The sequence below is a fragment of the Pan troglodytes genome, chromosome 17, assembly GCF_028858775.2.
Source record: "Pan troglodytes isolate AG18354 chromosome 17, NHGRI_mPanTro3-v2.0_pri, whole genome shotgun sequence".
NCBI lineage: Eukaryota > Metazoa > Chordata > Mammalia > Primates > Hominidae > Pan > Pan troglodytes.
In genome coordinates, this window is record NC_072415.2 from 44,538,749 (window position 1) to 44,563,977 (window position 25,229).

Here is a 25,229-nt window from a genome sequence, read left to right on the forward strand (position 1 = left end):
GCTCCTTCTGCAACCTAGAATTTTTGATACTTTAAAAAAATATTTTTGGTACAAATAATTTTGCGGAAACATATAGTAGAATCAGTAGCGAGGAAGGGGATTTAAAAGAAATTTTTAATAGACATACTCTATCATCTTTTCCTATCCTTCTTGTACTGACTTTGGAACTCTGTGCTCTTAAGTTTTGCTGTTGGTCTTAAATCTGTAGATACACAGTGATGGTCATATTGACATCCTCCCACCCACCCATCTTAGCCCTCATCTGCCGTTGACCCTCTCATCTTCCTTATCTCAAAAGACGCTTTCCTCGTGTGGCCTCTGGAGAATATCATCCAGAGCTAGACTCCTCAGAAAGCACACAAGAGCCATTATTATTTCCTTTTCCCAGTGAATCAAAATTGCCACCTCTTCACTGTGTTTATCTCAAGCAGGTATGAAGAAGAAAGCAACCAAATTAAGTATACTAATTCTGATTTTCCCAAGGAAATTTGCTTTATTAAGGACATAAAATAAACTTCCCATGGTGAAATTTCAAGATACATCTCAATGACACATAGTAAATGAGAGGTTTCATGTTAAAGAGAATTTTCTAGTTTCACTAAAAATCACCCCAAATAAATGGCAACCCTCTCCATCCTCACTGATTGATTCAAGAATCTTCATGCCTATGCAAAAGCAGCTCTGTGCTCTGAGTATACAGTGATATAAAGCACCATGCCACTGTTGGATTCACACATCACAGATATCATGACTGTTAGGAACTCTCTTGGTATTTCTTTTCCCACCATAATTTCCTGGTCTTTCTTGACCAGGAAAAAAAATATCATGAGGATTTCTGTCTACCTTGTTGGTTTTAGTCACATTCCCTATAACACACATAGAAATGAAGAAGGTGAATAAAGGAACAGAGTTAAGGAAAGGAAAACAAAGAGCAGGGAGGGAAAGTTGGAGCAGAGAATGAGAGAATAAGATGGAAAGAAGAGAGGTGGAAGAAAATGGGAGGAATGCAGAGGAGATAGGCACTTACGGCTCACAGATCTCTTTCCTTGGCAAAAGTGGGCCATTGCACAACCCGTGAACTCCATCCTGCCCAGCTCCCCTCTGGAATTCACTCACACGTGTCTTCAGTTATGCTTTAGCCTATGTCCGTGTGTGTCTGTGTGGGCAGTGCCCCACAACCAGTACCCTCGGGAAAAACAGGGCAGTTCCTTTGAGTCTTTTTCCATACAATTCCATTTTGGTTCTCATTAAGAAGCTCAGTGGGATTTGTAGTCAGACATGTCTAGTCTTAAACCTTACATTGTCCACTTAAGGAACATCTTAGTCTCTGAATCTTGGTTTTCACATTGGTAAAATGAGACTAATAATACCAACCTTATGGTGTTCTTACAAGAACACAGTGAGAAGGGGCCTGCATAGTACTCGGAACATAGTAAGCTTTTTAAGATGATAATTGTGTTAAATAGTGTCGTGGCTATTACTGTTATTATTTATTATTATTTCTTCTCCCAGAAGTCTGATTTTTTGTCCTATTGCAGAAAACAATATATTCTCCTGCCTTTCCCCTTCCCAACTCTCCAAACTCAGCACTAAAAAAAAGAAAATGTTAAAGCATACAAGCCTCCCTAGCCTACATCTAGTTCAATACTACACTTTCACTCTCTTTTCCCCAATTCTCCTATGGAAATCAATTTCAGAAGCCCAGATCACAATTAGCCCATGGCCATTAGCAGCCCCAGTATTTTTTCTCAGCACATTAGAATTGGGGGAGGATCTATTTCTTTCTACTACTCTTTCTAATATCTTCAAAAACAAACAATGGTTTAGAATTCTTTAAGCACCAAGAGTCATGCCAATAATGTCCTAAAACACGTGGGATTTTCAGGATGCGAGTTTCTGCCTGACCATGATTATTGGGTTGTGTATCCAGGTATTCTGGTTCCTAGCGCATGAGGAGCGCATCACTGTCTTCTCCCACCGTCACTGTTCCACCTTAGCCTTTGCAGGTCGCCAGCAACCTTCTTGCCCTGTCCCATGGGCAGTTGCTCTGTAGATGTGTCCACTGTAATTGGCTGCTGCCATTTCACTAATAGTTGGCACTCCCCATAAAATAAAACTACCTTTGATTCTCACCAAATCCTGACTTTCTTCTTCTAAACCAGCCCATGCAAGAACTGTAATTCCTTTAGTTGTGTGTGTATATAGACGTGAACATTTTGGTGGGGTCCATACCTTCATCAGCTCATTAAAGGGTCTAAAATCTTTAAAATATAGACAGGGCAGCATCACACCACTTAGCCAGCTAAATACCTCCTTGTCCTGTTGCAGCCTCTTTGTTGGGATGCCAAGTTTAGCTCAGTCACTTGAAAAAATTTTGGAATTACATTTTTAAAAGTATTCCAAAATATTTTACTTTTATAAATGTTTATGCATATATACAATATACTCCCCACTTTGATAAGAGGAGTTCAAAAATTCAATTACAAAATTCAAGGTTGTCTTATTGCAAGGTTAATTAAAAAAACAGTCTTCTAATTTGGCGGGGGGGACTTTTTAATTATTTGGGTTTTTTTTTCATTTATACCTAATCCTGCAGATTATTTGTTTTTATTTATTTAATATGTAGGAAAAAGAAACAGATATATTTTCATGAATAGTAATGTTCTACACTGAATTGAGACAGTCCCAAATGATCAGAAGGCAGTCATTTCCTAATACCCTTTCCCCAAGACTTAAGGACTTGGCTACCACAGCAGGAGGACAAGAAAGCCTCTCTCCAATGTGAGGCTCAGCCATCATTCCCCTATGACAAAGTGGGCCTATGTATATAATATTATTGCTAGTGAGAAATACAGATGCACACATGTACACAGTCATTCTGCCAAGATACATCGTATTGAATAAAACATGATTCTCTAAAAAAAAATCTGAGGTCCTGGTGCAGTTCTAAAGGCAGCAGTACAGCTGACCCCACCTATGATAGTCTCCCCACAGGGACTCTGGAGGTCCTTTTGATCAAGCTCAACCTTTGGCAGGGCTCCCCAGTCCCTCTGAGACACTCTAATAACTTTGAACCTCACATGCATAACAGAGTCTGAATTTGGATCATCATCCTTCCAAAAAGTTCCTTTCCACCCATGCCAATCTGCTCCCAGCCTGGCTCTGCAGTCTTTCCTCATAGTAAGGGGGAGGTGTGGTGTGATACCAGCTGCTATTGAGAAGAAGTACCTAGCCTCTTACCAAGCCAAATGTCATCAAATGAACCAAACGAAACCAAATGTCCTTAAGCAACTTGTACAGTCTTACCCAGAATAAGAGGTTTCTTCCTGACTTGATAGAACCACTAAGAGTAGTTCTTTAGAGAATACAAATGGTCCTGTCATTTTTTAAATGGCATTTTTCTGTTTCTTAAAGTTTGCCTCATTAGATACCCATATCTATATCTATACCTATATCTATATCTATATCTATATATGTTTATGTATATTTATATTCCTCTAAAAGAAATAAATATCTTCTCCCTTGGCTCAAAGTAAATTTTAAGGTGGGTCTTAAGTTATAGAAACATACTGCAAAGCAGCATAAGAATTCCAACCTAATGTTGTACAAGTAAGTTCATGTTCAAACTCAACTAGCATCATATTTCCACTCAACCCTAGCCATGAATCGGATGCACTTAGGGTGCTTTTATTTTTTTTTAATTTTTTATTTCAATCGTTTTGGGGGCTATAGGTGGTTTTTGGTTACATGGATAAGTTTTTTAGTGATGATTTCTGAGATTTGGTGCACCCATCACCTGAGCAGCAAACACTGTATCCAATATGTAGTCATTTATCCCTCACCTCCCTACCACCCTTCTCCTCTGAGTCCCCAAAGTCCATTATGTCGTTCTTATGCCTTTGCATCCTCATAGCTTAGCTCCCACTTACAAATGTGGATATATGATAATTGGTTTTCCATTCCTAAGTTACTTCACTAAAAATAATGGCCTCCAGCTCCATCCATGTTGCTCCAAAATATATTATTTCATTTTTTTATGGCCAAGTAGTATTCCAAGGTGTATATGTATACCACATTTTCTTTATCCACTCGTTGGTTGATGGACACTTAGGTTGGTTCTTTATCTTTGCAATTGCAAATTGTGCTGCAAATTGTGTCTTTTTCATATAATGACTTCTTTTCCTTTGGGGATTGCTGGATCAAATGGTAGTTCTACTTTTACTTCTTTAAGGGATCTCCATAGTGTTTTCCATAGTAGTTGTACTAGTTTACATTCCCAGCAGCAGTGTAAAATTGTTCCCTTTCACCCCATCCACACCGTCTATTATTTTTTGACATTTTAATTATGGCCATTCTTGCAGAAGTAAGGTGGTATCTCATTATGGTTTTCATTTGCATTTCCCTGATAATTAGTGATTGAGCATTCTTTCATATGTTTGTTGGCCTTTTGTATATCTTCTTTTGAGAATTGTCTATTCATGTTCTTTGCCTACTTTTTGATGGGATTAGTTGTTACTTTCTTGCTGATTTGTTTGAGATCCTTGTAGATTCGGGATATTAATCCTTTGTCAGATGCATAGTTTGAGAAGATTTTCTCCCACTATATGGGTTTTCTGTTTATTCTGCTGATTATTTCTTTTGCTGTGCAGAAGCTTTCTAGTTTAATTAGGCCTCATTTATATATTTTTGTTTTTGTCACATTTGCTTTTGGGCCTTAATTATAAATTATTTGCCTAGGTTAAAGTCTAGAAGAGTTTTTCCAATGTTATCTTCTAGAAATTTTATGGTTTCAGGTCTTAGAGATAAGTCTTTGAGCCATATTGAGTTGATTTCTTAATAAGGTGAGAGATGAGAATCCAGTTTCATTCTTCTACATGTGGCTTGCCAGTTTTTCCAACACCACTTATTAAATAGAGTGTCCTTTCCCTAATTTATGTTTTGTATGCTTTGTTGAAGATCAGTTTGCTGTAAGTTTTTGGCTTCATTTCTGAGTTCTCTATTCTATTCCTGTGGGCTATGCGCTTATTTTTATACCAGTAATATACTGTTTTGGTAATGATAGTCTTGTAGTTTAATTTGAGGTCGGGTAATGTGATACCTCCATTTGTTCTTTTTGCTTAGTATTGCTTTGGCAATGTGGGCTCTTTTTTGGTTCCATGTGAATTTTAGGATTTATTTTCTAGTTATGCAAAGAACAATGATGGTATTTTGATGGAAATTGCATTGAATCTGTAGATTTCTTTGGGCACAATGGTCATTTTCACAATATTGATTCTACCCATCCATGAGCGTGGGGTGTGTTTCTATTTGTTCGTGTCATCTGTGATTTCTTTCAGCAGTGTTTTATAGTTTTCCTTGTAGGTATTTTTTATTTCTTTGGTTTAGTATATCCATAAGTATTTTATTTTGTTTTATTTTATTTTATTTGCAGCTGTTGTAAGAGGGATTGAGTTCTGGATTTGGTTCTCAGCTTGGTCATTGTTGGTGTATATCAATGCTACTGATTTGTGTACATTGATTTTGTATCCTAAGACCTTACTGAATTTATTTATCAGATCTAGGAGCTTTTTGGACTATTCTTTAGGGCCTCCTAGGTGTGCAGTCACATCATCAGTGAAGAGCAACAGTTTGATTTCTTCTTTCCAATTTGTATGCTCTTTATTTGTTTCTCTTGTCTGATTGCTCTGGCCAGGACTTCCAGTACTATGTTGAATAGAAGTGGTGAAAGTGGGCATCCTTTGTTTAGTTTCAGTTCTCAGGGGGAATGCTTTTAACTTTCCCCCATTCAAGAAGCTCTTAGTATAAATGCTCAGGTCCAACTCCAGATTCAGTAGGTCCAGGTATTTGCATTTTTGATTAGGTCTCCAAGCTATCGTGAGAGGCAGTCATAGCCGAGAACTACTATGCTGGACACTTGATAAGGGAAACCAAATCCTGGATAACCCATCTAGCTGGTCGCTACACTAAAGTAGTGAGCTCATGCACCTCTCTCCAAAAAAAAATGAGAATAATAATAATAATAAATAAGATACCAGTTCCAGGAGTAGAAGATGATATTCAAAGTAAAATACAAAGTCAGAAACTCATTATAACCTTGTATTTTAGTAACAGCATTTTTGTACTGTCATGGGCTCATCTAGATAAAGGACTAGGAAGTGAAAGCAAATGCAATTATAATTTGCCTCAGGAAAGAGCTCTGAATACTTTTTTATTATATTGCCAAAGATTAGGACTGGAATGTAAATCTAAGAAAGTAATATCAAAGGCCTTCCTCATTAACAGAAATGGAAACAGGCATTTATATGCCACCAATAAATCAATTAAAAGAGGAAAGGAGCTTGAAATGGCCTTCATTGTGGTTATTAACTTCAGCGAGTGCAGCAGTTGGGGATTGCTGAACCCAGCATTTTCTTTTCATTCACCTGGAGCAAAATGTAGGAAAATAAAGCATGGTAATGCTGTCATCATATTAAACCCAAAGTCTGCTTAAGTGTTTGCTAAAGTGGAGCAAAACAAAGCAGAGCCAGACGTTTCCAAAAACATTGTCCTGCTTTTGTGGATTTTAATCGCGAGACTGTGAATCAGTGTGTGACTTGTTGTGTTTCTATGTGTCTGGTTTACATAAATCTGGACACTGGGAATTCTTTTAATCTCCCTGATTATTTCCAGTGTAACAATGTCCTAAAATAGGAGGATTCCTTTAAGAAATAATACATAAAAGAACTTCCCAGTGAAGTTTGAGAGAGCTGTGACCCTTCTCCATCCTCCTTTTGGCCTGTTAATCGCCAAGTCCTATTTACTTTTTTCAGTTTACCAATTTCAGAAAATCTTAATTTGCATTGAACAGTAGCATCTGGAATAAGGTTACTGGTGAATGGAATCTATACTAGCTTAGGGATTTAATAATTAACAGAAAAAAGAGAATTCAATATCTTGTCATGCCAGAAAATACCTTATGGTTTTTAGGCAGCCACTTTACCTTCTTGAGTCTTAAGTTCCTTAGCTATAACTTGGGAATGTAATATCTTTTTGACTTCCTCACAAAGTTACAGGGAAAAGCATTTTATAATCTTTAAGAAGTTATACAAATGTAAGGCACCATTAGTTTCAGCTTCTGCCTTTAAAATTTCTTATATATCGTGCGTAATAGTAAAGTGTATTTATTATGGATGGTGTTGGATGAAAGGTGTGCCTTGAAGGAAGTAACTTGAGGATGTGATATTTCAATGTGAATTCATTTCACTATGCCAAAATATAGTTCACATTTCTTCTAACACTGTATTCCCTACCTTTGGATGTATTCTTTATTTCTTGCTGGTTCCCAAACTGTTTTACTGTTATTTCATCCTTCCCCATACATGGGGGCAAAAAGTTGGAGCCATCCCTGTCCAGCGGTGCAACCCTCTTTTAATGACCATTCTGAAGAAGGGTGACTTGGTGACTTCACCTCCTACAAATTCATTAATGCCATGGGGCCAAAAGATTATTTCCTAATATGGGAGAGAAAAAGCTGTGGTCCTCTCATCTGCTATTCTCTGTGTGGTCTGGTAGTCACCAAGTCCTATCAAATGTGTCTTCCAAATCTCTCTTAAATCAATGCTTTAATGCAACACATGAGTCTCACTCCTGAAGCACAGAAGTATCCAATTCACTGGACTCTTCCGTTAGTCGTGTGTTCCCACGCCTACGCTCCTACCTACCCAGTCTTCCTTCCACTCACCATGCTGGAGTTGTTTCCTAAACCTGAATCTCTATACATCAATTTCCTACTTAAACCTGGGATGGCATCTAGCGTTGATTGGAAAGCCCTTTATCATCTAAACATGACAAGGATGGCTTTCCAGATTTGATGCCTGTTAATCTCTGAAGTGTCTCCACTCACACTTGCACCCAGCAATACTGAGCAACTGCCTGTTCCCAAATGCACCTTACCCGTTTTAAAGCTCCCTGCTTTTCTTCACGATTCTATTTGCCCTTCCTCCACTCTTTTTCATCTGGAAAATTCCCATTTATCCTTTTAAATTCTGTTTCAGAGTCCCTCTTTATTTGTTCTTCTTTCAGATCATCCCAGAAATAAACTACTACATCTCACAGTACATATTTTCATTATGGTACATATTACTCCAAATTTTAATTATTTGTTAGAAAAATTTGTTTCCCCTTTCAAAGTTGTGAGCTTCTTGAAGACAAGGATCATGTTGTATTAATCTTTGGGTCTCAAGAAACTACCAGTGTGTTTGACAAAGTATAGCTACTTTATAAATATTGCTTAAGTAAATGGATGGGTTCTTATAAGCGAAAACAACATATGTCCTGTATAATTTGTGGGACTGAGCTTTAGTAAAGGAAACATCTGACAGGGCTCATCACTTATGTATCACTGTTAGTTCTTTTCACCCTTTTGACATTTATATAATCTTCTTGTAAAATCTAAGGCTGTAAGCATCTTATGTACATGAAGGAGCAACAACAACTGACCAAATTGGGCTCATCGGTGAGCCACGTGCCCTGTGGTACACATTAGTGTCATCACAGATGGGTTATTTTCCCCTTCACCTCCTCCATATGACTTTGGGCAGCTGTTGTTGTACTGAAATTCATGAAAAGCACAGCTCCTTGTCAATTTCCCTCATTTCAGAAACAAAAGTGCTCTCTGTAAAAGCACCTGCTCCTTTCCCTACAGAATGACATGCTCTTCTCTCTTTCGAAGGCAGTGAGAATGTAGTCAGGCATTGTGTGTCTCAGATCCCATTGATCAGAGTTAAATTGGAAACCAAGGAGCCCACAGTGGTGTTCCCTGCCTGTTGAACTCATGAGCTTACTTTGTCCTAGAGTCCCTCTATTGAATCAGTGTAAAGTGTAATCTAGCAGGCCTCCCGTTTTTACTATTATGACTATGATCAATGGGTAATAGGTGAGTATTCTCAATTTTATCTGACTACACTACTTTCCAGAAAACTCTGGGGATAAAATGAGAAGTGTGTTATTTTTCTCTTATATTTATAATTATATTCTGTGCCTTCTATTATTTCATACCACAGAGATTTTTCTATCTCTTCCAAGGTACACATTTGACCTAGAAGTGAGAATTAATACCTATTGTGTAACAAATGATGGTTCTTTTACAAGTTAATTAATAAAAAAAAAACATGAGGAATAGAACAAAAGTTGACATCAGTGTACTTTGCATCTTTTTCCACTTCTTCATAAGACTTGATTTTGCTTTAAAATGTATGGTCCTAGATTATAAGCAATGTAAATTAGTTTCTGTCATTTCAAATAATTAATGTCTGAAACTAGTACAATTTGAATTTCACACTTCTGTAAGTCAGATTTGGGAAATATAATTGAAAGTTCATTTCATGGAAACCAAACTTAGCTTGTTTTGCTGTTTTCTCTCTTTCCTCTTTTTTTTTCTCTTTCATTCATTTATTCAATAAATACTAGCTGGCCGTATCATTTGTTGGTTGGACTTTGCTGGGCACTGTGAAGAATTAAGATATGTGAGGTTAGTGCTCTCGAAACCTTACAGAGAAACAGACAAAGTGTTAAGTAGGAGTAGAGTTGTCACAACACCGCAAAACAAGTAGTAAAAGCAGCAAGGCCTGCAAGTTCAGATGCCAGGCTTTACCTCTGATATTTTCTGTCAGAGCTCCCTAGACTACCATCCTTTGTGATTTATTTTTAATCATTCTTTTCATCTCGTTCTAACACATAGATCCAGGAACACATCACTTGTTCTATCCTCTATCTCTCTTACTGCCTCAAGTCTACTTCTGAGCCCTTGAAATAAAAATTGGAAGCTATATTCATACTATTTTGTGAAAGTCAGTATTATCTACCCACTTCTTCTGAAATAAAGGAGATGAGGTTATATGAATTAGGAAGGGAGTGTTTTTTTCTAGATCTATATATCAACTTTACCTGCGTATGTGAAATCTTATAAAAAGAAAGTATTTGACCATGTTCAGCAACAAATTGTTACCAAATTGATGAAGCTTCATTAGTAACTCTACTCCTTTCCAATAATTATTTAGGATAGTCCCTGGTATATTATCTAACCCATTGTTAATATGTGCACACTCTTCCCTTGACTCCATAAACCAAAGCTACTCTACGTCCTTCCCTCCCTTCCTGGCAATGGGCAAATAGTGCTTCACCCATAAAAGCATCTGGTCAGGCTACTGGACCAATTTGATAAACATCACTTTTACCACCAATTTTTTTTTTTAATTTTACCCTCAGGTGAGTCATTTTGTACACAGCTCATTACCTTTTGAGCAGTCTTCTGCTGTAGTTTTGTTAAATTTATCCTCAGGAAATCAACCCCTCTCATGGTCACACCTTTCTTTCCACTTCTATGGCTATAATTACCTCATTGTGTCTTAATTGCTTTTACGCTTCAGTATCTCTGCCACTACAGTATAAGCACCTTGAGGACAAGCACTGTGGCTTGATCACTGTAGTGCACTCAGAGGACAGTGTGATCCTGGCTTGATCACTGTGGGGCACTCAAAGTGTAGTAGGGTTCCTGGACTATGAAAGGCACTCAGTAAAGGCTTGTTTTGTTTCCATTCGTTTATTTTTAATTGGCAGATAATTATAGTGTTTATTTATGGGGTACAATGTAATGTGTTGATCCGTGTATACATTGTAGGAAGAGTCAGTCAAGCTAATTAACATATCCATCACCTCACCAACTTATTTTTTGTGGTGAACATGCTGTTTGTTGAGTGAGTGCTCAGAATTGAAAGGCATTGTGTGTTGTGGAGGTGCAGAGGACAGGCACCAAACCCAGGCAGTTGTAGAAAGTTGGGGAAGATTTCAGAGGAAGATAGACAAACTGAGATTTGAAGGGTGACAGCAAGTTAGCTTGGCATAGGGAGAGGACAATCCTGTCAAAAAAGAGCATGGACAGAGTCCTAGATTTGAGAAAGAGCAGGGGCCATAGCCACAGGCAAAAAACCATGCAGCTACACCTTTTGTTAACTATGCCGGAGAATCAAGGCAGAAGTCAGTGTGGTAGACATACGTGTGCATCTATATATGTGCACATGAGAGGAAACTTTGGTTTTTGAAAGTTTAATTAGATGTAATAAAAAGTCAAATCCGTCAGCCTCTAAAACTCTTGATATTTAGCCCAAAGCCCTCTACATGATTAAACATATCCATTAACTTTCTCATTATTTTCTTTTTCCTCAAGCTGAAGTTTATTTTTTCTATCACATTTTAATTCTCTGTTTTAACTGTTGGCATTTTAGTAGTATATTTTAAATAGTTCCACTGCAGACAATAGTATGGTTAAGGAAAGATATTTGAATCTAACCACCTTGCATGAAGTTGTTATATACAGGAACTGTTGCAAGTTCCAAACACTCAACTTAGAAATGAACATTTAGAAAATTACCTGTTTATAAATTGAGGTTTTGAGTGCATAAGGGACAACTGGCAACAGGATGAGATGGAAGCCATACTGGTCTTAGAGTCCAAACGTCTGCATCCTTCATCACCAAGTCCATCAGACTCTTGGTTTCATCATCTGTTGAATGGGATCCACAATATCTGTTCTCCAGTCATAGGTATTCTTAAAATTGAAAGAGAAACTGAATGGGAAACGAGTCACCTAACAGATGGTAGATTGTTGTATTTAGTTATAGCACAAGGTCATTTGCTACAGTAGTTATTTTTATGTTAGACAATAAAAATTTTATCCCCCCTCCAACAACTACAACAATAATATATATGGAAAAATATGCACAGCAATTTGGGTTAGTAAAACTAAAGCTGTACTTTTTAAAACAAACAGTTTTAAATAGGTTTTCTATGTGTTTGTGTCACAAGTACAGCAAGTACGATTACAGAGAAATGGCTTGTTGCCTCAATAGCATAAGGATAATACGCATTGTAACTATTTTGTCTCATAGAATGATTGAAGATAGTGGGAAAAGAGGAAATACCATGGCAGAAAGAAGACAGCTGTTTGCAGAGATGAGTAAGTATGGATCTTTTAAGGAACACCCTATAGTTTCCATTGAATACTCATGGAAAGGCTAGAAATAACCGTTTATCTTTATGATATTTGTACTTTTCCTTAGGATCCTAAGTTCCTTTCATGAAGTGTACATTTTGGCCTTTTTTACTTCTTACTTGGTAAGAGTTCAGTTAGTCAGTAATTCATGCTAATTTGCTATTAGACTGTCTATTTTATGTGGAAGAAAATGTTTATAGATTTATATATTTACATTCACACATATATGCACATACACAGACAGTTGATAAACACTATTTAGTGTTGACATTAATACAGTCCACTAAACTTTAAAGTCTGTGTTCATCACCCTGAACTGTCACAGCAGCTGGCATATTGTAGGCACTAGATAAAATTTTTGAAATGAATTATTGACTTTCTTCCCTGCAAAGTGATACCATATGTTTATGTGGAAAGGAGAAGTTAGGCACAATTACTGGACCAAACTATAAACTGTCATTCAGACCTCATGTAGAAGAGGAGAATCTATTCTGCAAACTGGTTTTTTTAAAAATACTAAGGAAAATAAAAGATAAAAGGAGCTTAGAGTTGACCTGCTACACAAGGGAAACCAAACTAAGTTACTGACTCCAGTGAAGAATCTATTCAATAAAGGCTATTGGTTTATGTAAGTGCACAGTTGCTGTATAAGTAATTGGTTGGTAGCATCTCCCTTGTAGACCATTTTTCTTATTCATAAAGAAAAAGAACTTGACATTAGGGAGAAAACCACACATCTCAAGTTGAATATTATAAAGGAAAAAGCATGGTTCTCTTCATGTCTTTTTATCTCTTCTTCCTGCATACGGAATGAGGATGAGCAAGAGTGAGTGGTAAGCCTTTTTCCCTAAGAAGGCAGTAGACAAAATTAGGTTTCTACTAAAGATTGGAAGTGACTGGCAAGAATGAGGGTCAGAACAGAAAAAGGAAAGTCCCAGATAGTAAGATTCATATTTTCCTTTATCATTCCCCAATAATCTCGTGGTACCAAGATAGCATTAGAACTAACAAGGAGGAAAGAAAATTAAAATTGATGTGGGGAATCTCAGTCGTGTTCCTTGCTTTTTCCACTTTTAGAGATGTGCTTAGAGTGTTTGGGAGAGTTTCAGCCAAGCCTTCCAATTTCCTAGACCCCATGTGTGGTACTGTGTCTTCACCTGGAATTGTGACCTTTGTGCAGTTACAAATCCAACAGAGCAAGGAGCCTAGTGAGTACCTGTCCATCTAAACAAAATCCAAAGCAGCACAGGTATCCTCCAACAGCACATTCTTATATTAAAAAGGCATAAAATTATGTCTTATATTATAAGACATCATGGGACAATATCTTCTCAGACACAGTAGAAAAAAAATATTTACCATAAAAAGGCAATAAAATCTGGGGAAAAATATTTGAACTTATCATTATAACACTAAAGACTGTATCAGACAGCACACTGTAAGAACTATAAAAGTATGCTTATTCAATGATTTTGTAAATCCTTCTTTGAGTTTAAGTATCCCAGTGCTTTCTGAACCTGATATAGTGCCTGGCTCAGACAAATACATATGTTACAAATGTCTATTGAATTAAAATTGCCCAACTCAAAGAAAGCTCGATATGATTTTTAGAGACATAGAAATAAGACAACTCTAAGTTTTTCTTCAAGTGACAGAGACTTAGGAAAATCGTGCATTCAGTTCCCAAATTATAACTTTGTGTTTTCATAGAAACATCACAGTGATGTCTTGCAGCTTTATTAGTTCTGTGAGTTCTTGTGATTAACGGTCAGAATAGATAAACAAGCCAAACAAATATGTATCTTTCCTCCCTGGGTGTTCCAACTCAAATGTTGGCAAAAACAGCTAAATACATCTGACCTTAATAATTCATTAGTTTGAGCAACATGTTTATATCAGCACTAAGTAGGGCACATCCACAATAAGTAGGATTCGGCTGGATAAAACAATTGTCTGGTTTCAAAGGGAGCAATTGATTTTGACAGGTAGACTGTCATACAAAAGAGAAAGGTAATATCACTGAGAATGTGTTAAATGGTTGAAAAATATATGGGTATCCCAGCTGTATCAGCAGCACACCAAAGAAAGGAAAGGAAACTCTTATCAGAGAAGACTGACATCAAGATTCAAAAAGTAACTTCTAGGAATCTGTGCTTTCTAGACAGGGAGCAAAAAAGGACTAGACTTGTAAATCTTCTCATCTAAGTATTATATAGAAATATTTAAAGAAAAAACAACAAAAGAAAGTGCCAATGAGATTCTTTGCTTTAGAAATTAGAAATGTGAAAGAAAAGTTGTAATGGCCAGAGTTAAACAGGCAGGGAAGACTTTTATCCAAGACTGTTGCAACAAGGGAGAAAGACTGAACTCAACTTCCCTGGAAGAAAAGGCAGGAAGTACTTTAAGCACTGGGGAAAAATACTGGAGGACTTCAGGGAGGAGATTGGTCAATGTGATTAGGCCATCTGTTTGCTAATTGTCACATTTAAAAGTTAGGCTTCTACCCTCCTGATAAGACTTGGAGATAGAGGTGATAAGTCCTTCAATTATTATATTTCAAAGGGCTGGCACCCAGGTTCTTGAGAAAGACATTCCTGGGTTGTAAACTTGGCAAGATATTTACATCTCAAAGGGGCAGAGAAAGAATTTACAATGAAAAGTTTTCTAAAGTAAATGCTATAAGAAAACAGAGGTCAGAAGCCTAGAGCAAGGAAGAAGTCTATCTAAAGTTAGGCAAGTTGAGGAGGTCTAGGTCTTAGAAAAGGTAAAGAACAGAGAGCAATTGATAAGAAAAATTGATAAGAAAGTTTGGCAAATTCAGGTGATTGCAGCACATATGTGTTAAACATTCACTCTTAGCTCATTACTATAAGCAGCAGAAGCAGGAAGAAACAGCAAAGAAATGAAATTAAGAGAAGCATAGACTAAAAAACAAACAGAAAAAAATAGATTTATATAAAAAATTGGGTGACCACCTACTTTGATTTAAGAAATTCTGTACAAGTTCTCCCTTAACCAAAAATTCTCTTCACAATAATGCCTTAATTATCAGTTTGCTTAGTACCTTGGATTAAAGCTGAAAAAAACAAAAAAACCCTCTAGTTAAATATAAACGTCATCCTCACCTTGGCTTTTTCAGCCATCAAATAAGTTTAGCAGCTTAAATAAGTTTATCAGACTGACTTTTAACAGAATAAATTGTTTGTTCTTGGAATTAAACTCTCCTTTTCCGTTTTTTTACTCTCAGAGCACATTTACTTAGCCTTATGTGGTAGTTACTTGTGAACATGTCCACACCACTCACTGCTGTGAACTCCTTTTTAGGGACAGACCTAGGACATGTACCTTCAAATCCATTCCCCTTAGATGCTGAATCAAGGCTTGTTTAAAAGCCGATTGGGCACAGGATGGGTAGGTTTTAATGGAAGGGAAGTGATTGGAAAACACACTTTGAGAACATTGAAGGCTGCCTAACAAGGTAAGGAAGGTCCTGGGGAGAAATGAGAGTGATGCCACCGGCCTGTCAGCAGAGACAGGACTTGAAATCAAAAGGAGGCAAATGAAACTACTCAACAAATACCATTTTTGGCTTTTGTTTTTGCTTTTGTTTTGAGACACAGTTTCACTCTGTCGCCCAGGCTGGAGTGCAGTGGCACGATCTCAGCTCACTGCAACCTCCGCCTCCCGGTTCAAGCGATTCTTGTGCCTCAGCCTCCCAAGTAGCTGGGACTACAGGTGCACCACCACACCTGGCTAATTTTTGTATTTTTAGTAGAGACACCCTGGGTTTCACCATGTCTGGCCAGGCTAGTCTCAAACTTCTGATCTTAAGTGATCCACCCACCTTGGCCTCCCAAAGTGCTGGAATTACCACTTGAGCCACTGTGCCCGGCCTAAGTACTGTTGAATTATTTGAAGGCAGGCCATCCTTGAGAGTGTTGGCTGAAGTCGGCACATGCACGATTGGAAAGGAACCTAGGGCATGATTTTGAAACGCACACTATGAGTTTAAGAAAACCGATCTCAAAAATTCAGAAAAATGACATGAATGACCCCACCACCGTAGGTTCATGGATACGGTGACTGTTTTCACTTGCTTCTTCATTTCTCATGGTCCTCAGTCTTTTTAAGATATTAACACCATGGATCGCCACCCCAGAAATTCTCTCTATGTCATCACCCTAACATAGTCTCCTGCTTTTTCTGTCGCCTCTACTTCTCTTTTTCTGTCTCTTAGTACCCTGTAGACACTGAAGTCAGAGAATTTAAAGATTTCTTCTTGACCAGTTGTCTCCATATACAATTTGTCTTTCTCTCAAGCCTTTACCTTTATTGCTATAACCCTTGAGTGTTCAGAGTCCCCCAAAACAACTCTCATTTCTCATGAACCAGCTTATCCAAAATAGGCAGCACATAAACTAAACTTCCCTTCCAGCCTTGCCTACTTGTCGTCAAGTGTTCTGCTAATGAAGCAGTCTGAGGAGGGCTCATTGTCACTCCACTAATAGTGCCCATCACAAAAATACCTATCATCCCTGCCAAGGCGGCTGCCTTCTAGTGTTCCCAAAGCCTGCGGTCTTTGAACAACTGCCAAGCAGCTGGACACAGCTCAGAAGTGGGGAGAGCACTCCTATTCCCAAGTTTGTGCCTCATTTTGTCACTAGAAATATAGAATAGCCCTACTTGTGCACAGAGTCTCCTGTTGGCAATCTTGGCCCAGTCAAGCACACTACTACATTTTGTGTGCTTGTTGATAATTTCTGGAATATACTAAAGCTCTAATCCCTATATCCAACTGTCCTGTGGATATCTTATTTGGACATCTTACAAGCAACTCAAACTCTTTAGCCCAAAACTGTCTTCACCCATCAACAAACCTATTCCTCCCTGTTTGTACCTTACTTAGCTCAATGAGGGATACTCTATTCCACTCAGCTACCTAAGGTAGCAATCATTTTTTACCCCCAAACTCCTTTATCTTCCTGTCAGTATCTCTCTCTTTCTCTCTCTCAGTATCTCTCTCTCTCCCTCCATCCTTCACACACACACACACACACAGAGCCAATGATAAAGCGTGGCAGAGTTCAGGCAGCAGGTTCATCATAGGCTTCATTTTTATTCTGGAAATATGTATTGAGCAAAACTTTTAAATGAATGAGATATTTAAGAATCAAAATGGCTATATATTAATAGAAGGTTTTATAATGAGCTATCAAAATATAGAAGGCAAAACATATAAAAATTGTGTGAAAATGTTCAGAGTGCAAAAGCTAAAACCAAAAGTTAGATAAGACTGGTTCGTTGATTTGTTGGTTGATTGGTTGGTTGAATGAACAAATGAATGGGTAGGGAAAAGGTGGAAGGAAAGAAGGGAGTGAGAGAGGGAGAGAGAGGGAAGTAGGGACAGAGGGAGAAGAGAATAAAGAGAATCTTTTCAGAAAGGGCTAAAGAAAGGAAAAACTGCTGTTGATAACAGTGTAAACAATCTGTGTCTTTGCTGTCCTATTTATTACTTCCTTCCAACTATGAGATGGGTACAAGAGGCTTGAGGAGACGGTGCAAGAGCACTAAGTTGCCTTAAATAAATTTGTTTTAGTTTTTTTATTATGAAAAGTTTCAAATATATGTAGAAGTAGAGAAAATAGTATTTATCTCAACTCTTAATTATGTATGCCATCCCCCACTGTATTAGTATGAAGCAAAACTAATAAATCACTTAGATCAGTTGAATCACCAGATTTAATGAATTATATTCCAGTGATATAATTCAGAAAACAACCACTATCCATTATTTTGAAAAATAATGAAGAGTACATTGAAAAAAAAGTAACGAGAAAATTCTGTACTTTTTTATTAAAAAGAAAAAGTATAGATTCTTTGGAGTTTAGGGTATGAACTGGTTATAAGTTTCATAACAAAATGGATGTTTTTTAGATCTTGGCCAAAATATAGTGGTAATTCTAGACATATCAACATACTAAAAGCAAAGATTGCCCTGCTGATTTTATTTCTTTACTCATTTATTTAAATTCCATCTTTTTAATAGATAAATTAAGTCAGCTAATACGCTTTTTAATAAGACTACCAGACTGCTAGATCAGAAAAATACCATCTGATAAAAATTAACCTTAATTTCAGCAAGATATTGACCAAAGCTGTTGGACTGTGCATGTGTTGGGGAATTGTGGAGTGGGTCACAATACAGTTAGGTAGATTTATAGGGGATGTCATGACCATGTCTAAAGCCACAACTAATGGGTCTATCAACTTGGAGGAAGGCGTCTAGTAGTATCCTGGAAGGCTCTGTTTGTGGACCTGTTCTGGTCCTTGGTTTTAATCAATGACTCGAATGAAGACACAGAACTAATCCCAAAGTAGGTTTTTGGGTTTATAAACTTTCAAGAAAAGACCACACATGTAAAACTGGGTTAAGTTCATTGTTTGCTGGGGCAAAGAAAAATACATTTATTTTGACAAGGCAGATAAACAGAGTAAGAGGCTATGTATCATATCTCAGCCCAGCTTCTTCTGGTCCCTTTCTGGATGGATCCTGCAGCTAACACATACATTGATTGTGCACGGTTGTGTGCTGCTATATCTGACACACTAAATTGTATTGTTCACCACATCCCTTTTAATATTCAGGGCTTACATCATCAGCCAGGAAGAATTTATACAGCATTTATAGACCTACAGACCTCTTCCTGATTCTTGAACAAAACACAGGGTCAGTTAAGTCCACACAGTGATACGACAGGAGAGAGCAGTCAATGCACTTCAGGCCCAAAGCAGCATCTCTACGTCCCTCTTTACTGCATCCTGGAGAAGTGCACCTTTGCCATATTTCCCCCAGGACTTCAATCAGAGGAAAGTGCAGAGGTGCCAGGGTTACTGTGCTCAGAGGGTAAGGTCTTGCAGAAACTGAGAAACTTAACTATGTGCCACATCACAAACATTTTTTCATCTGGAGCTTAAATCATTATGCTTGAAGAACTTACACAAATAATCTGTGCCCCTAATGTTTTCTTTTAAGTGATTATTTACAGATATTGAGACTCTCCTGATTGCTGAGCCAAACTTAGCACCAATAAAAGTACATCCTCATCTGGGAGCAAAGGCAGATTTAGCATTCAGGTATTTCTAAAAGTCTCTCTGTCTCTGGTTATCGGGCATCCTAGAGAGCTCATTCCCCACGAGTCACATTTACAGAGGGCATGAAACTAGGAAAGATTTTTGAAGTTCGAGTGACAACTTAAGAATTTTAAAAGATTCAGAAAAGTTCCTAGTATGAGCTAAATTTTAAAAGTAACTAACCAGATAAATATGACGTCCTACCCTTAGCTCCAAAATAGGCATTTAAATAGCAAATAGAAAAGATTTGACTTATATAGAAGTGCATATGATTTTTCAAAGCAGTTTTTTAATTAACTTCAAACTTAATAAAAGCTGGCATAATGAGCCGTCTATTTTTAAAAAAAGATCACATTAGTTAGGAGTCCTTATCAAAGGTAGTAATAATTGCTTTCTGTATATTCTATACAGGTAAAGCAATAGCTATTTGGATTAATTTTGGACACCTAATTTTAAAGAGATATTAGCCAGTCACAGAACAGGGTGACTAGAATGTTTAAGGGTTTCAAACCATGCTTGATCATAATGAAAATAATAATAACAACTGCCATTAATTGAAGCCCTACTGGGTACCAGACAGATAAACAGTATACCTGAAATGGCTGTGGAGTTGAACATCTTTTACCCTAAAAAAAGTCAAGGAGAAGCTACCTCCCCAGCTAAATTTTAAAGTCCATGATGACAAGGACTGTTGCACATAATTTTCAGATGGTAATGAGGATGCTAATAATGATAATGTAGCTGCTTTGCAATATTTCATAAATGAATTCTCAAATGGCAGGGAGAAAAGAGTATGTGACTCCAGGGGAAACTAGATCAAATAGGTTGAAGTTACAGGGAGGTAAATCAAAGCTCAAATATAAAAAAGAAATTTCTGTCACATATTTTTGTTCAGAAATGGCACATGAAGCCTCTTAAGGGGCCCATTTACTGTTAAGTGGTCATTATGTTCTCAGTGCAGAAGTCAAGACTTTATATCTGTGTATTACCAGCCAGTAAAGTTGATATTGTTATCTCGCTTAATCCATGAGGAAATTGAGATGCCAAGGAAAAACTTGGTGAAACTCACACAACTGGGAAGTGACAGAGTTAAATTTTACTTCCTTTAAAGTTCATTTATTTTCACAAGTAATAATCTTCTCTATCATTGGAAATAATCCTACATGGCCATTGGCTAAATGTTCATCTCTTGAGAACATTTCTAAGGGAATTCCTGCATTGGGTGAGGGTAGTTCCCCATCTCTTTGATCCCTCAAGTGCTCAGTGTCACTAAGCCTGTTTGTCAAATAATAAGCTTTATTAAGAGTGACCGTTTAATGATCTGCTTTGTAAAATCACAAAGTAATAGGACTATTGGCAACACTTTAAGTGAATCTGAAGATATCGGTTTGAGTTGAAGAAATGCTAAATCCCCTAGTGAGGGACACTTGCTAATTCATGCTGAGTTTCACTGGGAAAGCACTTAATTGGCCTTCTAATATAATTGCTTCCAGGATAGTTCATTTACTTTCTATTCTGTTTTACTCTAAAGGATTCGCATAGCACATTTTATTAGTATATGACTGGTAAAGATAAAAGTTCAATACATGCCTTTATATCTGTTATGGACCATAAACATGGGCTTAGAAAAAGAAAATATGTAGAAATGGAGAAAGGCAGACATTTATTGATAGTCTAATGTGTTCTAGACAAAGTCTAGAGATTAACTCATTCAAAGGAGGGTGGGAGGAATACTAGGAGCTCAGGTCTTGATGTAACAAGCAGCCCATCTGCAGGGTATTGAGATGAGACTGACCAAGCCTACGAGAGATTCTGTGGTAGAAAGTAGTGGGCAATGTTGTTAGGCAAGTAAGCTGGAAAGAAACTGCAGATGAGCTTGGATTCTGAGCAGAGCTTTTAGACCTGATGTTCTGGGCATCAGGAGCCATGCTGGACTCCTAAGTGGGAGAGTGAAATAAGGAAAGTAGTTTAAGAATATAGGGAATGTGTTCCCTCTAAGTTAGGAAGGAACTGGAAGCCACAGTAAAAGAAAGGTTGTTTTAGAAAGGCATCTCTTCCTCTGAGATTGACAGGAAGGATCACAAGAAAGTTGTTAGTAATAAAAATGAATACTTATGCAGCATTTACTGTGTGCCAGACAGTGTTTAAGTGCCTTAGATATATTCACTCATTTATCTTTACAACAGTCCTGTGAAATAAGTACTATTATTATCACCATCCCTATCTTCCAAGTGAGAAAATTGAAGCTCTAAAAGCAATTGGCCTAAGGGCACACAGAGAAGATGCTCAGCAGTCAGTACATGGTCACCTAACAGCCACATTCTAATGACTAATAGCAATGCACTTTAAATGCTTATTTGATGATAGTATCTATATCATCTAGCTGTTTCACTGTAGGTCACAGCTTGAGCAGACTGTTTTCAGAAGTGGTGGACACAACAGGGATGACATCGTGTTTCTTGATCCAAGAATATGGTTTACAACCTAATCTCCAATGTTGATTACATGTGTGTGCTCTTTTTCCCTAGAACCTGAGGAACTTGTCCTTGAATAGGACAGACCTGTTCAAGTCTTAAAGTTATATTTATATTCTAATAAAAATAAAATTAGGGGTAAGGATCATATCTGCAGTTGTTTTATTTGTAAACATTGTAAATTTCTTTCTGCACACATGGCATACCTTATGTGTCCTTTTTCCCCGCACTAGGGGCTCAAGATCTGGATCGCATCCGACTCTCCACCTACAGAACAGCATGCAAGCTTAGGTTTGTTCAGAAGAAATGCAATTGTAAGTATGCCAGTTGTTTGGACTAATTACCATCATGAATCCTATAGTTTACATTTGGTACTAAGTTTATTAAACTAGATTCTCTTACAAATATTGCTAATATTGTTATATATGTTTACACAACAATAAAAGGGGTATTATGATGCACAAATGGTAGAGATGACTCCTAAGTAGTCTTGAAATCTGAAAATGCTTAAATACTAAAGCATATGAACCGTTTAGTTCATACTAAAAGGATGAACCTCTGGATACATATACAATATAATTCTGACCTCGAAATGGTTTAAATCTGGATGGATGTTTTTCTTCTTTTCTCTAACCTTGGTATCATAAATGCAGTGCCATCAAAATGGTTTCCAACATCATTCTCAGCAAACTATCGCAAGGACAAAAAACCAAACACCGCATGTTCTCACTCATAGGTGGGAACTGAACAATGAGAACACATGGACACAGGAAGGGGAACATCACACTCCGGGGCCTGTTGTGGTGTGGGGGGAGGGGGGAGGGATAGCATTAGGAGATATACCTAATGTAAATGACGAGTTAATGGGTGCAGCACACCAACATGGCACATGTATACATATGTAACAAACCTGCACATTGTGCACATGTACCCTAAAACTTAAAGTGTAATAATAATAAAATAAAATAAAAATGGTTTCCAAGAACTTTATAAAATATCAAACATTAAATCCCCCTTATATTTGTATTTTCTTTTACAAGCACAGGAAAATATTTTAAAGCTTTTGGAAAACATTTAAGTTTTTTTCTGAAAGAACAAAATTAGCTCTTTGTGTCAGAGTTTTAACCACATTTGTTTACATCAGACAAAAATAAGAAAAGAGACAATACTTAAAGAAACAAAGGAACTTGCTCCCGTTTTTTTTTCAAATTTAAAAGTGTAAGCAATAAGCTAGATCACTAGTCACAATGAGCAGTCTTATTCTCTGCTGGGTCAACACTTCCATTGTATTACCATATCCATTTTCTCTTGGAAAAAAATATTGATTCATAGTTCATATGTAAGAACTTTTTCTTTTCTTTTTAAAAGTTTACTTATTAAAAAAGTCTCATTTTTTAATTAATATTGGATGAATTTTTAAAAATGAAAACCGTAATGTTCTCCTGATACATACACATAGTTCTACGATAACTGGCATGGTAATTAGACTCATGGTAAGGGTAGAAACCAGGCATCACCACGTGTCTACCCTCTCAGAGTCTCTAGAAGGTGTTTCCTAGGGCCCTGGGCAGGTCACCTCAGCCCCAGGCTTCTAGGCTTACAGCTAATCATGACTGTGAGGATGCAAAGTACACATCTATTCCTCAAGTTTCTCATCTACATCTTATTCCCCAGCCCCAGTGGCTAAAAATGGGGCTGAAGTTTGGGGAAGGAGGGGATGGAAGAAAAATATAAGTTGGTTGTCTTATTTTCATTTTCTGTGGCTTATAACAGAATACTTGAAACTTTGCAATTTATAAAGAAAAGGAATTTATTTCTTACAGTTATGGTGGTTCAGAAGTCCAAGTCAAGGGGCTGCCTCTGGTGAGAGTCTGCTTACTAGTGGGACTCTCTGCAGAGTCTCAAGATGGTACAGGGCACACATAGTAAGGAGGCTGAGCATGCTAACTCAGGTCTGTCTTCCCCTTCTTATAAGGCCACCAGCCTCACTCCTGTGATTACTCATGGATTAATCCATTCATGAGGGCAGAGCCCGCATGACCAATCACCTCTTAAAAGCCCCGCCTCTCAACACTGCCTCACAGGGGGTTAAGTTTCAACACGAGTTTTAGAAGGGACAAACATTCAAACCATAGCATTGGTCACACATCATATATGTGTTTTGACTCCTCACAGGAAGCTAAAGCAATCTAAAATGAGTAGTGAGAAAAGTATTACAGATGTTGAAAGAATTTGTTACTGTATTTGTAGTCCTAATGAGTCAATAAAAGCCATTTCCACTGCTTGCGATAGGGGCCAAGGAAAATGTTCCCACAGAAGAAGTTTCCTCTTCCCCTTCAAGCACATCACCCAGATTACAAATAAAAGGAAGAATCTCTGTGTTTTCAGCAATTAAAAGGGATATGATTGTCCCACGTTCTTATCATGTGTTACCACTACAATGGCCTCAGAATTGGAGGGGAAGGCAGAGGGTAAGTGGTAGGCACTCTGTCCTCCTTAGAGCTTTGCCAAGCGGAGCCTTCCTTAGGCTCCTTTCAGGAGAGCTAGAGATTTCCAATAAAAGACTACAAAATGGTAAGAAGGAACCCCCCAAAAAAAACAGCAAAAAAGGAAAACAAAGAAAAGAAAGAAAGGAAAAGGAAAAGGAAAGGAAGGAAGGGCTCAGGGAATCAGGGACTTGGCGACACTGCACTCAACATTAAGGTGGACACACTGTGTTGTCCCCACTCAACATTAAAGTGGACACACTGTGTTGTCCGCAGCTGTGGTCCACAGGCCTTATCCCATGCCTCCTGCTCTCTGAGAAAGGTACTTTCTCATTCTTGGGCATTTCCTTTTCCTCTTTCTGTTCTTTTCTGGTCCACATCCTTATCCTGCATCCAGAATTGTCTTGGAATTTCTTGAAAAACAGTAGAGAAGAAGTGAGGATGCTAATCCATCCCTGGGTGAAAATAGAAGCTTATACCTGTCCAGTGGCCCTTCAGTCTGTCCATTCATTGACCTCTTAATTCAGTTAAGTGTATAATGAGCTCCTGCTATGTGTTTGACATTGTGCTAGGTACCAAGGATAGTGTGATGATGAATGACATGCAATCCCTTCCTTCAATTTGCTCAAAATCTAACTGAGAATGTGGGCTTTTAAGCAGATTTATAAAACCATGTAGAAAGATAATGATAGAAATATGTACATGGTATGTGAGAGCTTCAGGTAGTCAGTGCCCTGACTTGTTGGGGGTGAGGGTCACTGGTAGGACTTTCCTAGAGAAGGAGATATCAGGAAAGTCTTATTTATTTTACAATGTACCTTATAAAATTCCTGTATTTCAGGATGAGAAAAGATATTACATTCTACAAAATTAGACAAAGTTAAGGCCCAAGGAAGAAAAACAAGCATATTTTGAATGCTTTGCTAAATTAAGGTTTTAAAAATTGTTTCTACCTTGATCAGAGGCATTAAATGCAAGTACTATATGTCTTTGCAAAGTTTTCCTTTCTAACAATAAATGCAACAGTTGTGATGTTCAGAGGTATTTGTAAAATGCTTACATAATTGATCTTGGCTTATCTTAATCAAAGTTGAAACCTTCCTTCTAGAA

General features: G+C 37.5%; 1 protein-coding gene across 42 annotated transcripts in view; it reads left to right on the top strand.

The window, feature by feature from the left end:
- DTNA (dystrobrevin alpha) overlaps positions 1-25,229 on the top strand; it is a 414,394-nt gene that overhangs the window by 267,255 nt on the left and 121,910 nt on the right. For 38 of the 42 annotated variants that reach the window (XM_054671771.2, XM_054671775.2, XM_054671758.2 and 35 more), the window contains 2 exons: positions 11,925-11,992; positions 21,867-21,947. In XM_054671771.2, coding sequence (XP_054527746.1) covers positions 11,926-11,992; positions 21,867-21,947 — 148 coding nt within the window. In that variant the 5' untranslated portion in view covers position 11,925. Of the gene's footprint in view, positions 1-11,924; positions 11,993-13,105; positions 13,237-21,866; positions 21,948-25,229 lie in introns of all 42 variants that reach the window. The other 4 variants (XM_063795592.1, XM_063795594.1, XM_063795597.1 and 1 more) reach the window with 1 other exon arrangement.